We start from the raw sequence: 16,544 nt of genomic DNA, 5'->3' as shown, positions 1-16,544 counted from the left end.
GAAGGATGAGAGGCTGGCGTGGGAGAGGCTTAGGGACAGCAGCTGGCTCAGTGGAGCAACAGCTCGGCCTTAGACAGGTGAGTGGTGGGACCCACTGATCCCTCTGCACTTACCAAGAGCCAGTATCTTTTCCTGCTTGCCAAACATTACCTTCTTGTCTCTCCTCCCATAAGCTGGTGAAACACAAGGCAGTGAAGCCTGCTGCCACACATAGAAAAACAGTGCCCACGTTAAAGGATCCCCCGAAGTTCGGCAGCACAGGGCCTTCTCCCGACTTGCGTGGCATCCTTCCCAGAGGAACCTCTGGAGCTGCTCCAAGGAGGCTCCAAGCAGTTGGAAGCTGCGGGGCTGGCACCCCCAGGTGGTTATGCGGAGCTCTCCACGTCTCACCCATCGATAACCCAAGCGCTTGTCCCCAGCACATGGGCGTTCAGAGCTCGCCCACCACGGAACAGAGGCAGAGCACAGCCCTCCACTACACCTGAGCCGTCGGCTGCAAACCCCGCTGCAGAGGGGCTGAAGCCAATTGGGACACAGATTGCTCAAAGCTGTCTTGCCAGATTCCATTTTGCAACAGGAAAGAGTCACTCCAAGACCTTTCCCTCACTGAGAAGAGCCTGGTGTCACAGAGCCTCCCTGCAGCTAGCAGGTTTCTGGTGGACATGGGGTGAACCCCACCGATGGATGGGGGCAAAGTAAAACTGCTGGTGTCTTTGGAGCGCTCCTGCACCGCTGAGTGCAGGCTGCAGGCTTTCTCTCCAGAAAGCCTGGTGCCCTTCCTATGCAGTGTACCCTTCAGGAAGGGCTGTCCCTGCTTCAAGGTAGGGGCAGGAAAACATGACCAGCAGCGCACAGCTTCCACTAAGCTGCACAGCTACTCACAGCCAGGGGGTAACTCATCCCACTGCCGAGCAGTGAACACCGATCCCGCTTCATTACCCTGGTAAGGAGTGACCAGCGAGATGAAGCAGCATTAAAGACTGGCGGGTTCAGCTCTAACCCCCCAGGAGTTGGCTCTGCCACTTGTGCCCCCAGTCAGCAGCCACGCAGACCACCACCACCGACAAAAGGCTCATTCAGAGCTCCAGCATCGCATCTGCAGCCGTGTTTAAAAGAGGGAGGGAGCCACAGCCTGAAGCACCAGATGAGGGGAATCAAACTGTGCAGGACTCTTGCCCTGTGCAGCACAAGGGTCCCGGCAGCTCTGGGATGTGCTGCAGTTCCACAAATGCTGGCGGGCGAGCAGAAGGCAGCTCTGGGACGCGAGGGAAGGCGCGCAGAGGCGCGCGCGCCAGCCAGATGGCACCCTGAGCAAGGGCCTCGGCAGCTACTGCAGAAGAGACAAAAAGCAGATGTTTCACAAAAGCTCACTTTCCAGGTTTATTAAGTAAAGTTAACTGAATTGTTTTCATTTTGTGGGGATTCCTTTCCGCCGGAGCCGGCGGGTTAGCAGAGTTGCACAGAATCACGGGTTGGACTGTGATAACCCAAATACAACTTTGGCTCATCTCACCGCTGACACATATGGAATGACTTGGGGGTTATTACATGCTGTGTCTGCTTGAGGCAGGTACATGTACAGATCAGCACAAGTTGCAAATGATAGTTTACATCCTTTCGAAACAGAGCAGGGCATTCAGCAAATGCACTGCCATGAGAAGACATGTGAAAAAGAAACTATACAGACTTGCAAATACATAAGAAGTTCAAGAGATGCAAGAAACCTCAAACACAAGAAATGTCAAGGGAGGAAAAAAACCCACTTAGTTTCAGACACAACGTGTTCAAATGGAAACCCAGCTGTAATTTAAATTCCCTTCAAAATGGGAAACATACAGTAACGCAATTAAAGAGAAACCAGGTCTCGTCCTGGGCAAGATGTGTCCAAAAACACTGATGCACAAACAGGTTCAGAGTTCTAAGCAAAATGTCCCTGGGCATTGGTGTACTTGACTCTTGGAGCCAGAGCAAAGCAATTCATTACACTTGCTGGACTGCTGGGCCTACTGCTGCGTCTCGGTGGGATAACAGCACATAGGATTCCAGATGTCCAAGAGAAGGCAGCACGCAAACTGCTGGTTACTGGGAAAAATGCCACGGGCCAGATCTCCCAGGGATTGACTAGAGTAAGGACACCTAATTCTGGTAGCCTGGCCTCCACTGCACACGGTTAGTGTAATGTTCTGCAAGGTTCTTCAGTTCTTAGCTCACTCCTTTCTCAGCCTGAGTTGTTTCTGTCTTGTGCATGAGCACAACTGGCCGTACAAAATGATCCAAAAAATATAAGGGACAGGACCAAAGAAAACTGGCTGAACCTGGGGCTGGCTTTCAGCTCCTTATTTCCAAATATCAGTTCAAGGTTGGAAATTTATCTACAAAAGAAATAATATAAACGAAATAAAAAATGGCACCGTCCACAAAATAAAATAGAAAAAAAAAAAGAAGAGAGAGAGAGAAAAATCTTACAACACAGCCTCGTAAAAACGGCTTCGCAACGAGAGCTCGGTCACAAAATGAAGGGTTCTAGCTCTTCGTACATTGGAAGAGGAAACAAAGCTAAAAAGTACTAGTCCACATTCTCTTAATAAGTTAAACTTACTTTCCCTCCCCCTGTCTACAAAAGGGGTAGAAGCAAAGGGGAAAAGAGGCTACCAAAAAGAAAAATGAAGAGAGAAAAAAAAAGAACAAACCCGAAGAAAAGAAAAGAAAGGAGAGAGGAGGAGAGAGCGCGCGCGAGAGAGAGCAGTCTGTGGTCAGAGGCTCAGAGCAGGGCTGAGTTCCTTTTAAGGGTTTAAAAGATGCAAAACAGTTCCTCAACAGTTCCCTCTCTTCAACAGTTAGTTCAATGCTGTAGCCATAGAAACTCAAGTATATATTGGAGGAGAGATTCTTTCAGGCAGATCCACCGTCATCCGGAGAGCTGCTCAGCGTGCGTTAATCCTCGATGATTATGGGTTCATCATTCATGGGCTGGCGTAGCTGCACTGCCTGGATGGGCCGGAGGATAATAGGCTTGTAAGGGCGTCTGGCGGCTCGCTTGGCTTCGGAGGAGGAAAGCAGCTTGCGGATTTTCCTGCAGACAGCAAGGAAGAAAGGAACCGGTTACGGAGGCCGGGCGCTGAGGCGTTGCGGGTTTCTCTGTTCCTGCAAGCGAAACTGGGCCTGCGCCTGCAGAGGCTGCTGGCTAACTGGATGAGCTGACACTATTCCAGCTGTGTCTTCCCCAGGGAGGTTTTGTTTTCTGACTTACAAACCCGCCACTGAAGAGGAAATCGCACTCTGTTCCAGACCCCTGCCCCTGCAGAGCAAAAGGCATTCTGGTCCAGCTTCGTCGGGCCAGGGCCTACCACCACTGCCCATATAACACACAAACTAGCTGTGACGGGCGTCTCCACACCGCCAATTCATTCTGGGGCACCCAGACACATCAGCTGGGCATGCTGCAGGCAGCTTTGTGGGAACTTACAAAGCCAAGTTACAACACCAAACCCCTTCTGATGAGGCCGGGTCCCTTCCCCACCCGCTGACCCATCCCTCCCAGGGCTCTGACACTGCCCAGCCCCAAACCGGGGCACAGAGCTGCCTCTTCAAGAGCAGCGCCTATGGTCACAGGAAGCCCCATGACAGCCGCTGACCAGTGATCCACTACTGGAGCCGGCTCCCCTCCCCCAGGAACACTAACAGGGGGGGTTCTCTCCCTCTCATCTCTCCCACACTGCATGTACCCAGCCTAGAAACAGGCAATAATCCTGTCCTGCATTTGTTCAGAGTCTCTTTGTAGGTTACAAGACAAGCAACAAGTCCTATCAGCTGCAGGATGCTGTTTTCTATATGGAGAGAGAGCACGAGAGGGAGTGGAGAGAGGACACACTGAAGATTCAAAGTTTGCACTGTAAGGTAGAAAGAGACACTGCTGAACGATGCCTCATTTCATTTTGTCAGTACCATGTTTAGAGCTAAATTAACTATCCAAAAAAGGAAAAAATAAAGGGAAAAAAAAAAGAAAACCAATGGAAATCCCAGAGCAGCAACAGCAAAAAGTGTGCCGTGTAATTAAAATGAGGGATTCCTTTCCAGAGGATGCTATACAGTAATTATAACAAGGATTATATGAAGGAAAGCCATCTGTATTCACAAGAGCAGGCTATCAGCACCCATGATACACAGCCTTCTGTGTCCAGGCACCGGGGCAAGAGGAGGCTCCAGTAAGGAAGCACTGCCTACCCTTAGTGGCACCTCCCCAAATGGGTTTTAACTTACCCTCAGGGACCCTACAGCATGCTGGAGGAAGGGCAGCCACGTGGCTTTACAGTCCACAACCCAAACATCTATCTCCCAAAGGTAACTTTTAAATTTTTGGGTACTCAATATTGCTGGGGCCAGATTTTTTCATTTAAAAAAAGGAGGAAAAAGAAAAAAGACAAGACTCATTCATGGAAGAAACCGGTCAACACACTCCCCCACAAATTTACCCTCTCCACCAAGAGCCCTGACAAATCAACAGCTTCAGCTGAGGGTTCTGAATGGGCTCTGGTGAGATTTGGTCACCTCTTCCCTTGCCTTTTATTTCCTTTTTGCCCGCTGAGGGGCACAAGCCCACTCCATAGCGCTCACACACACAGACAGCTCTTTTGTTTGCTCTGTGTCCCCGTTTCTCCAGCGTCTTCCCAAGCTGAAAGGGCACACACAGGCTGTGGAGAGGAGCTGACAGGGTGGAATGTGGCAGTGGGGAGAAGAGAGGTGAAATCCCGACGCAATGATTTTTTCCAAGACTTGCTTAGCTGAAGCTGATCCACTCCCAGGCAGCAGAGCTTCCTGCAGGATCTGCATGTGCCCCATCAGACACGCTGCCAGCAGAAACACGTCTCGCAGCAGTTCTAGATTCTGATCAGGTCACTTGCTGCCTCCACTTGCATAAATTATAAATGCCCAGTCACTCAGTGTGAGGCTTGAGTTCAAAAAAACTTATTCCACTCCATCAGTGAACTCTTCAATCCGCTCCCTCAGAGCTACCCGGTTTTCCTAGCACTGTTCTCAACAGTGCCACACAAAGGGGGCGGAGGGGGGTGTAAAACTTGCCAAAAACCTACTTTCTGTGGCTGAAAACACATCCTGACCCTCAGCTGGAGGATGATATGCAGATATTGCTGCTAGATTGATTGCTATGGAGCTGAGACAAAGCTCAAATTGTTTCAGAGCTCACAAACAACCCTCACATTCCTGACACTGGAATGCAGCAGATGGTTCAGGGAAAAGTTAGAGGTGAAATGCCCAACAGAAAACCCGTGCCGCTCACAATGCTACATCGCTCAGGCTTCCCTGCTTTTCAGCAGGCTGCCAAACATCTCTTTTCAGTGCTCAGCAGCCAGCTACACAGTAAGACCGTCAGACAAAGGAGCCTGTTCTTTCTTTTTCTTTCTTGGGTTTTTTTTTTTAATGGAAGAGATAAGGTCTCACTGAGCTGATGTCTGTCAGTGCACTATGATTTCTGCGTCAGAGACATGCTGGTTGCTGTGGGACTGATCTTTCCTGCCTTGGTCCATGATGCTGTATGAGCAGGCAGTTCTGTGCCCTTAAATACATTGTTCTCGTGACCAACATCGCACTTGAATATCCTCACTGCTCTGCACAGATCAACAGCAGGACCTCATGGTGGTACCCAGACTACGTTAGTACCACACACCTGCAGTATTTCTTGTGGGTTGGATGATAAAAATATCAAGTGCTTGTAGATGCAGGATTATGAAAGAAGCCTCGAGCAGCTAAGGGCTGGGTTAGAGACTGTGTACCCTGCATCTGGAGGGCACGCGAGTTTGCCAGAGCTGAAGGGCTGTGTAACAGGACCCCAGTCCCTCTTGACTGCTTCCCTTGCAAACTAAATACTTCCCTCACTTTAGTTTCAATTACATAAGGGATCCCAGAGCTCATTTTCCCAGCATCTCATGGGAACAGAAAAAGGAAAAGACAAGGTAAAGAAATGAGCTGGTGTAAAATGCAGGTACATCAGAGGCATCCATAGGAACAGGTCTGAGAAAGAAACACGAAATAAATGCCTAAGGGGGGCGGAGGATTCCTGCACTGAAATCCAGTGATCCAACAGATCAGCAGTTAGCAAGCTGAATGTTATTGGTCTCAGCTTGTCTGTGAAGCCTGTATCTTTGATACAAGGTCCACAGAACAGTCACTTGACACCTGAAGTGCTCCACAGGCTGAGGGGGTGGCTGGGGATGTCAGGACTTCATGGTGAGCAAACGAATGCACAGAGCGGTGCCAAATTTAATAGTACCAGAAGGGACAAAGTAGTCAAACCTCGTGGCCCCCTCGGTCACTTGTAAGGGCAGCGATACTGCGGGTGTGGGTAACTGCAGGCTTCAGACACAGACAAGAGCCAGTGAGCACCTCTGCTCGCAGAGAGGGATGAGAGCAGGGCTGTGGCTGTGCTCTGACCTTCTCTGAGGTCACCCAGGAGGGAGGCATCAAGCTCTTGGGAGGAAACCACACCAGCAAACGTCTCTCCCTTTCCCACCACACCCAGGAGAAGTCCTCCCTTCCTAGGAATAACATGGCACTGGGAACACACACACAGAAATGTTGCTTTAGGGATTAGGGCATGTAGCTTCTCCCACTCTGGAAGAGGCCTGTAAACAGAGTTTCAAGCGAAACTTGGGCACGGAAAGTTTATTATTTGATCCTACGGGCAGACTAATGAGAAGGACTAGCAGAAGTGGTACCACGGAAGGAGGAAGGTGGATGCTAAATCTCACTCCTACTGCTGACAAATACAAAATACCAAAGGAATGAGGCAACTCAGCATCCCTCAGAAACCCTGTGTGTCACTTGTGGGTTTCAGTACTCAGGCATACGAGATGACGTTCTGCGAGGTAATACAGGAGACCTCTGCAAGCAAGAGGGTATGTGGAGCTCCAGGTAGGAGACTCTGTTCCTCATCACCCGTGCACCAGAGAGCCCCTATCCTGTCACCGAGACACTGTGGAGGGACCTTTAAAGGCCTTTATGGGTCTGAACCAGATGAACTCCCCACCTCAGTCTTACTGCCCATCTCTTACAGCAACTGCTCCGAAGAAGGTGGTTTTCCTCTAACACACAAGTGCATGATGAGGCACATCACACATGACTAGGTGTATCTCAGCTTTTACACAACTCTGCACCAGCTGCGGTGTCTGCCTTCAGTTCACAGCAACAAGATCTGCAGGAGGCAACCTTGTCTAACCCCAAAATCAGCTGCTGCACCCACAAGGAACACAAACCAAAAGACCTCCCCCTTAAATCCTCTGAAAAGACCGAGTTTCCTACCTGGTTTCTTCAGTGGCCATGTAAAAAACATCGTCTGGTGCATCAATCCAGTTCATCCTCCTCCTTTTCACTGGAGGCATGGATCCACCACGAATTAATCGGACTTTTGTTGGGTATGATTTCCCATTGAGCAGCAAGTTTCGGCTTGGTCCCTAACGTGATACATAAAAAAATACAATCACTGACTGGAACAAACCTGCAGTAGCATGTGCTAAGAACTCAAGGGAAAAGAGAATTAAAGGTTTTCATGTCAATCCTTCAGTTTCTGGTAAACATATCCTCTCTTGCCCATGGCAGAACACAGAATTCACATAAAAGCAGTCGTCCACAAGCAGTAGAAGTTAGGCACCTTCAATATACAACAGGACAGCGATACTCCAGCGACAGGACAGATAAAAAACTGGAAGGTGTTACCAATAATCTGTTGCTTGTGTCTGAAAGATGACATCAAGTTTGAAAGATTGAGCATAAGACTTAGATTTCAGCAACTGCCACGAATCTAGAGCAACTCTATTGATTTCAGGGGTGGAACTCTAGCTACACAGCAAATCAAACATAAAAATCAGAAGTTACAGTTATTCTGGGGTACCAAACTTACCCATATCCTTTTTGTTCTAGGAAGATTAATATTTAATGATACATTAAACGTGTTGTTGAAAACAAATCTAGGACTACAAAGCTTTGCAGCTTTCATCATCAAATCCTTTTACCATTTAACACCACAGCTTTCCCATATGTGATACATTTGCTTTGCGAATCAACAGAGGTTTAATTTTCCAGACCCACACCAGCCCCCTTCCACTCAACTGGAAAAACATGAGCTGTTATTAAGAGAGGTGCAGATGCAAGGGAGCAAAGGATTAAGCTTCTCAAATGCAGCTGTCCTTGATCACTTGAAGTCCAGTTCTGCTGCCCCTCTTCCTGCTGATTAGCACACTGAGAAATCCCACTGAAATCGGTAACGCTGGACAAGTCAGGAAAGATGGAAAGTAAGGGCTCAGAAAATTTCATATGAATAAATTAAAGCTGGTCAGAAAACACCCTGATAGAAATTTAATTCTGGTATTTCCCAGGTCGTCCTCTGAGGTCAGACCACCTCCCCAGATGCACACAGGCTTCCCTTTCTGCCCATGAAATGGGAAACTCGGCAAGTCCATGAGGGACGTCTGGCCTGGGAGGACCACCTCAAAAGGCAAGGTGGGGACATGAGTTGCTCAAGTCCTCAAGGGTAAGGTTATGGTAAAAGCTCGATCAAATTTTAACCCTTTGGCTCAGAAAGAGAAGATTTCAGTCTGCCAACCAAGAAAAATAACAGCCACCCAACAAAACCCTGAGTCTCTCTCATTTTTATCTAAGAAAACAAAAAAAATCATCCATTACTACTTTTTTTGACCAGCCTTAATCAGCTACACTAGAGATCTGCTTCTTGTAAAAAATTAGGGCTTTAGAGCTAAACAACCGAAATCCCACCTTTTAAAATCCTAAACTCTTTAAAGCTGCTATTTACAACTGCAGTAGCAATTTAATTTCTCAGTTGCCCAGCTCCAAGTTATAAAAGAAAGCTTCAGCACCACAGCAGACCACTGAAATACTTCAAGAATGGCTTTTATATTTGAGGTTTATTAAGGAAAAGGTTTCAAAATAAAAAGCTTTTCTCTCAGTTTCTTTTTTTACCCCTCCAGATTTCTCCAAGAAAATCCTGTCATCAACCTTGTGAAGGATATTCTTGTCCGCATGTGCTACAGACAGAGAATAACAACTCCAGAGAAAGTTCCTGGAAATACCTAGAAGGGGCACCCCTGTGCATCCAAGTCGCCTTTTCCTCTACCTGCACAGAGCAATCCATTTCCAATAGTACATCCTGAAATGTGGACCTTTAAGTTTCAGTTCAGTAGCACACTTTACCAAGTGACCAGACATCAAGGCAGTTTGGGGTTTCCCCCCCGCCCCCCCCCCCCCAACACACCTAAAAAGTGTTAGGTCATCACAGATGTCTCCCACTGCACTGAGCTGGTTTATGCAGCAGACACAAACAAGTAGCCAGTCTCCTCAGTGACAAGAAATGAAGCTCGATTCAAGGAGGAACACAATTTACCACTTTGCATCAGATGCTCAAGTAACACACCAAATGAATGCTTCGTTATTACAAGCAGACTAGCATGCCCAAGCTCTAGCCTACCCTCACAACACCTCAGTGCTATCCAAGAGCATTATTAGATTTAATAATGCTCATGATCACCAGTCAGCAACTGTCAGTCATACCTGCTGCTGACTGACCCATGTCAGAGCGACTCTGCTGACACCAATGCGGCGTGGCAGATCACCTAATAAGGCAAACTTCACTTTATTAACACCAGAAGAACATTTTTTTATAAAGTAAGGGAATTTATACTCAAAATTCTCTCCCTGGAGTCTCCCATAAGCCATGAGTAAGGGGGAAAGTGATGCCCAGCCTTTGTGCTGGCCCCTTCACACCAAGGTGAATGTAACGAGAAAGCATTTTGCCAGAGACACATCAATCAGACTGGCTATTTGCTTCTGTCCTTTGATAAAACTCAGCATAATGGATGAAAGGCTAGGAATCATTTTTACTCAAAAAAGAACATAAAGAACAAGCATTCTCAGCAGACAACTTGCACATCAGCTTCCTAAAAAAATAAAAAGGGAAAAAAAAAGGCGTTTTCCAAACAAACCCTTCCATCAGTTAAACCTTCCTCCTTCAGTGAGACACATTCCACCTAGAAACACATCCCAGAACTTTGCTATAAACAGCCACTCAGTTTCTGTATGAGCAGAAACAAGATGTTCCATTCAAAACAGAATCTTGTTTGTACAGAGACAGAATTGAGGTTTGTATTGAAACACTTCAGCACTTCACATTCGCCGAAATAAGGATTTATTTTTTTAACTTCTCAATTAATTGGGAAGTATGACCAGCTGCAAACAGCAAAGACAGGAGTGAAACACTAGGGTTTAATGGGGTGGTCTATCTAGCACGGGTTAATAATTCTTCTTTTCCCTGTTTTTGTTAAATGAACATTCTCTTACCATTTGTCTGGTTTGTCCGTGGTTAGGCAGACCTAACAAACAGGAAAGAGAATAGAGCTGGTAAGACCATTGCTTTTCCAAGACAGAAAAAAAGTACAAAATCAAAACACACGCAGCTATGATTGCAACTGTGTTGTTTTGCTACAACAAGAGTTGTCTACCAAACTAACTCCTCCCCTCCTAGAAAGAGTAACTGAGAAAAGAGCTTCCTTAACAATGTGGTTTGAAGAGCAGAGCCCCCCTAGTTAAACACACATTCGGTTTGCTCAGTCTTTTCTCCGTTTGCTCACACCTTTCTTCAAACTACCTCTAAAGGTACACGACCTCTTTCAGATATGAGGCTTCCCTGAAGTTTTGGGAAAAATCTGGCATTCTGCTTTAGTTTTGGAGGAATTTACTAACATCAAGAAGGAGAAAGTGGAAGGTATTATGCCCTATCAAGACAGCAACAAACAAAATCTTTCCTATCATACTTGGATCCCTAGGGAACTCTTCAGCTCAGACGTTAGCTACATGCTGTTAGCAAACAGACCGTCTCTGCTGAACCTACCACAAGTAAACACTTCCACAGGCATAGCTCTGTCAGTCACAGAGCCCAGCAACTCCAGCTACCACACAAAGCCCTTCCCCAGTAACACAAACAGCACGGCCAAGCACCGAGCACAACACGGTGCCCCGACTCCACTATGCTATCCAGTGCCCTACCATGCTGCCAGAGCAGAGGTGCTGAGCCACACATATCTGAGACTCTGCAGAACTCACAGAGGTCTTGGGATATAAGGGAACGACGTGCTGCCACAAGGCAGTGGGGTATGGAGCAGAACGGACTGGGAGGCGTTAATAAACCTTTCTATTAGCACTGTTTAGTTTTCTAAGATGCACATTCCCAGAAAGCACGGTCTCATTAAGACCAGTGCACCAAGCCATCCCTCTCAGCCCCTTCTGGCTGTGCACCAGGGCACCAAACCCAACAGGCACTACGGGGCAGGCATCAGCAGATGCCGCTGCTGGACGCAGAAGTTACCAGTACAAATTCTGCTTCCACATTTATAGCAAGTTGCCCAGGTTCCCAGTTTGACTTCTGAAACTTCCCACTGTCAAGCAGTTAAGCTGTGATGAAACAGCAAAGCTTTCTACAGAACCCAGCAAAAATAAGCTTTTTCCAGCTCATGGGCTGTAACTCCAACAGATTCCTTGAGATTCTCCTTGGTAAAACCAAACGCAAGGTCCTCACAGCGAGTACACCAGGACACCCACAGCACAGCACCGTACTGGGAGGAAGGCAGGCAGAACAGGGGACATTTCTGGAACTCTGAGCATCACAACCCCATGGTAAAATCACCAGCATACACCAAGTGTTTTTTCCATTCTGTACAGAGGTATGCTGTCTGCTACTTCACACGTGAAGACACACAGTTTCCATTTTTGCAGCATTTTTGTGCCTAAGTATCCACAGAGATGAAGAAATAGCTGCCAAAAAGATTTCCATCAAATCTGTAGAACAGATGTACCAGGCACCAAGCGAGAGGACCAGTAACAACCTTTGGATGTTGACAAAGGCAATGCAGGCGCCAGATAATCACTCCTTTTTACACGGGAGCAGTAATCGCATCCAAAACACAGCTGTGAGCAGCCACTGCAGACGGACGGACAAAGAGCTCCACGGATGCTGGGGAACAGCACAGCCAGCAGGACGCAACCTGAATCTGTTGGTTTCAGAGCCGAGCTCTAGCACTTGGTTTTTTTCTTCCCCCTTTCATAACAGGAGCTCCGAGAGATGTAAATCAACTGACGCTAGTCCCTGGATTGAAGCCACACATTTCATATTAGCCACACTCCAGACCGACTCTTTTCTTGTGCTAAGAACATTCCTGATGCCAGAAAAGCCTAAGCCTACGGGAGCAGCTGATACGGGGCCTGCTGCGATGACGATCGCTGGATGTAAACCAGACAGTGAACAGCACTGTCCCTAAGCACCAGAATATTCCACGGCGAGATGCTGAGATTGACACAGCAAAGGCTGAGCAGAACTGCTACTCACTCTGAGCCCCAAAGCTTCAGAGCCCTCAAAGAGCAAAGCAGTGGTGCCCACAGCAGGGACACACCTCATCCCAAAGCTGTCTCTTCCGGGATAAAACTGCCCATGACAACTTTCCATTCCAATACAGTACGACACAAAGTTACAGTTTCAGTACAACTTATACTCTTGTTGTCACAGTAACAAGGTATCAATAGGCACATTAATCTTAGCTATGTGTAACACAGTTTCCCCTTTAGTCACACTTTGGTAACTGGAGTTTGAAAGAATTTATAAACAAAATTTAAAGAGACAACTGCAGTTTGCAATTAAAAACTCACACTATGCAGCTGAAACACTGCTATTAAATAAGCAACTTTTACCCACAATGGTCACCAAAGAGATGCAGAGAGGTAGCGTAAAGTCTGCACCCCGTTGCAGAACTGCTGTCAAGTCAACAGGATGCGCCAGTGCTGGAAACAATGGCTTCTCACCCAAAAGGTTTTGGTGGCTTCCGTGTGAGGGATGAGATCTGTGAGACTGGCACCCCTAAACTAACCCAACACTCTGTGCCTGGGTGAGGAGTGGTGCAGACAGGGAACTCACCGTGTGAAACTCAGCTCTTGCCAGGGTGCTCGCTCTGTTCTCACAGACCAAGGTTTGAGAGAAAGCTTCTCACGCAGATGTACCCACAAGCAGGTTAACAAAGCAGGGCAGCATCTGAATATGAGCCAGGAGCAGAATCCAGTATGGTTCTGGCAGCTCCTCACCAGGGAAAAAAACAGCCTTCAACTTCATTTTAGGGAGGGATGTCTAGAGAAGCCACAGTTTAGAAAGTACGAATATTCCTTTCAGCAGTATCTACGGTCCAGCTGCTTGAATTTACATAGCAGCAACATCACTAAACTCCTCCAAGTAAAGGAAAAAAGCCCAAACAAAAGAAAAGTGACCAAACCTTTAAAACCACAAAGTGTAAAGGTCCACAAAGATGAATCTTCTACTCTTCTGCAGCCAAAAACACTGAAATATATTCTGAAAACTCAATATTAACTTGTGGGTTTTTTTCCCACAGAACTGAAAATCCCACAAAGCCCTACAAAACCTCCTTCCATTCAACTCCTCCTGCCAAAGTCTCCTCTACACACTGAAATAAAGGAAGGGAGTCCCAGAGGATAAAGTGCAGCCAGGGTGAATCGAAGGTATGTCTGCAGAAAAGCAGTGATGTCCTTTACCACAGGCCATTGTTACTGCAACGGCAATAAAACCACTGATCTCAAGTCAGAGACCAACTGGCAGGCTCAGGACATGTCTCCTCTGCTCCCCCAACTTGGTGACAAAGGCCTCAGAACTCTTCCTCAAGTGCAATTACTGAGCTTTTGGCTCAGCACCAGGCACAGCGGGTTACTGCGCCCCAGTGATCCTTTTATTCCTCAAGTACCAAAGCTGCGGATGAATATACGTTCACCCAACAAAAGGCAGCAGGTGGGGCAGGACTGTCACAAGCAGCAAGTGAAAGCCTGTTACCAGTGTTACTTTACAGTTTTATCTTCTGGGGATGGGGGAACCACCTCTCAGGCAGCCAACCTGCTTTCTTCCCCAACATCTCACCTCACTGGAATGGAATGCTTTCCGACTTGTTATATTCAGCATGAGGGAATACCCAAATGTCCCACAGCAATGAGAGCAGCACCCCAAGGGCATGCTGCAGGAGTAGGGAATGGGTGGCACCTGACAACACACTGTGGAGTAGGGGAATTGAATTTCCCAAAGGCAAAGCAGCACCTCTGGTCCCACTGGAAGCCTGCGAGCAGACATGGGTGCTCTTCACTGTTCCAGTCCCATTCCCTACGAGTCCGGAGAAGGGATCTCTGCAGCTGAACAGCAGCGTTCATGGTGCTCCCACCGCACCAATTCAGGCTGCTTTTTGCCAACGTGACACGACACACAACAGCCATTTCAAGAAGCAGGAGAGCCTCATCCCTCAGCAGCAGGCCCAGCTCAGACTGGGATGCAGGGATATTCCCAGGAAGTTACTACAGCAAGCATCAAGAAGATGCAGAATAAGCACCAACCACGGACTCTTCTCTACTCAGGCAGACATCTTCCAGTGCTTCCCCACACCTGAACATACACACCATTGCTGGTGTGTGTACGGGCTGTCTCACTGTTTGGCACAAGAAGTCTGTACAGAGCTCACCCTCGTATCACAGAGGACAAGCAGCCCAGCTTCCAGTCACTGGACATAATGTGGAGATGTTACATTCATTAATTACTCAAACTCACAAACTCCAATCTTCAGCATACCCACCACACATGAAAATACAGGCCCTTCCCCTCATGTTAATGTAATACCATAACACATCTTTTCTTTTCTTGCTGTTTTGGGTTTTTTTTTGAACTAATTAGGACATCAAGCAATTAGTCCCAGATGGTATTTTGTTTTTAGCTTCTGTTTACTGAAGAATCATGCAGAACATGCAATATGCTGTAACATTCATAAACACGTCTTCAGCCACAATGAACGTAGAGAAGTTAACACACTTTCACAACCAGCACATTTACTAATCCATACACTCTTTATATGCCTTTTCCTTTCTCAAAACTAAGCCTCCTCCTGGGATTCCATCCTTCCCAGCAGTAACAGAAACATCAACAGTACCACATTTGTGAGCAAGCTAGAAATAAAAACAAAATATAAGAATGCATGCATGAATGAGACTCAATGAGCAAGGATTTCACTTCCAAGTTACCAGTTCACCTGAAGTACTCTGTGTGTTGAGATATACACACATATGGGTTTTGCAAGCTTGTAAGAATGTTTTAGTACTCCTCTCAAACTGCCAAGAACGTTACCACTGGGAGCAGCTTGAGTGTCCACCTTTTACCAATCAAAGGCTATAAACTTTTGGGATCACAAGTGCAACAAAAGCAGAACAGAGCATAAATTGTACCAAATACCACCTAGACTAAAATTTTCTTAAAATTCTGTTGTATGTAAAAACAATGTTAAAATTGCAATTTACTTACCTAAGTAAGTTCCTACCAAGATTGGCAAAGGAAAAGGAAAAAAAAAGATTGAAGGTTAAAAAAAAAGGAGAGATTCACATAGTTCAGAGTACAGTAGCCCAGCCCCATGCAACAAACACAGAAACAGACTGGTTTGGTTGTAATGGAACACAGAAGTGATCACAGTTCTCCGCTGGACAGCTACACTCAAGACAATGTTAAACAAACAGTACTTTCAAGTCAGAGACTCCACAAAGCAGAGCTTTAATTCTGTAGGAGTAAGCTGCGGTTCACTACCCACCTCCTTCCACTAAGTCCTGCACAGTAAACCTCCTTGGTTCTGGGCAGTACTTCCTACAACACCTGGTCCAACAGTTCACTGGAATTTGCTTCACAGTGCCTCCCAGAAGATGTGTTAGTTCATGCAACACTGTACTTGCTGCAAGAAATACTTCAGGGACCCTACTAATGGTCTCTGGGCAGTGACATCCAACTACAACAAGTGAGTAGCTACCCTTGAACAAGTATGTCGAGAAGGGTGAGTCACTGTCTGTCTGGTGGTGGGTCAATAAATACCATCCCCTCACACTCCTGAAAGAGCATGAGGGTACATTCCGGCCTGGCTGGAACACACTAAGTGGTAAAAAAAAACAGAGGGAAGAAAACCATGGACCTCACTGCTTTAGACTGTGCTGATCCAAACTATATAAAACAGAAACCACTGATTTGTTCACTGCTCTTAGAGCTGGGAGCATATACAGGTGATACACAGACATGTGTATGTATCATGTATCACATATGTAGGTTCCACTTGATTACAAGTTGAGGCTTTGTACTGTCAGGGGCATCTGCAGTTCTGCCCTTGCATTGTTACACATTATTTTCCTGCCACACTAACTACACCTGCTCTCTCCGCTGCCTTGGGATATACATCAACATCTGCATTTTACTCCCTACCACCCCTCAGAGATGAAAGAGTTTTCCCTAGCTGACTGCCAGAGCATAATGCCCATCTCCTGATTGCACTTCCAGATCTTTCTCTGTAACACCAAAAGAAACTGATCACAGTATCACAGCTAAAGCTGATGGGGAGTGAGAAAAGTTTCACTTAACATCTGAATACAAAATCCAAAGTACAATTCTCAAACATATCTGTACT

The 16,544-nt window shown here is 46.8% G+C and overlaps 1 protein-coding gene across 1 annotated transcript in view; it reads right to left on the bottom strand.

Annotated features, from left to right (window-relative positions):
- Positions 1-1,380: 1,380 nt before the first annotated feature.
- MTA1 (metastasis associated 1) overlaps positions 1,381-16,544 on the bottom strand; it is a gene marked incomplete at its 5' end in the record, with an annotated part of 85,040 nt that continues 69,876 nt past the window's right edge. The window contains 3 exons of the mRNA XM_084265890.1: positions 1,381-3,073; positions 7,315-7,466; positions 10,363-10,394. Of these exons, the coding sequence (XP_084122016.1) occupies positions 2,935-3,073; positions 7,315-7,466; positions 10,363-10,394 (323 nt within the window). The 3' untranslated portion in view covers positions 1,381-2,934. The remainder of the gene's footprint in view (positions 3,074-7,314; positions 7,467-10,362; positions 10,395-16,544) is intronic.

This window comes from Gallinula chloropus, assembly GCF_964237585.1.
Source record: "Gallinula chloropus genome assembly, chromosome: 6".
Classification (NCBI taxonomy): Eukaryota; Metazoa; Chordata; class Aves; order Gruiformes; family Rallidae; genus Gallinula; species Gallinula chloropus.
The sequence above is the reverse complement of the archived record's forward strand: the minus strand, read 5'-3'. Positions and strand labels throughout refer to the sequence as shown.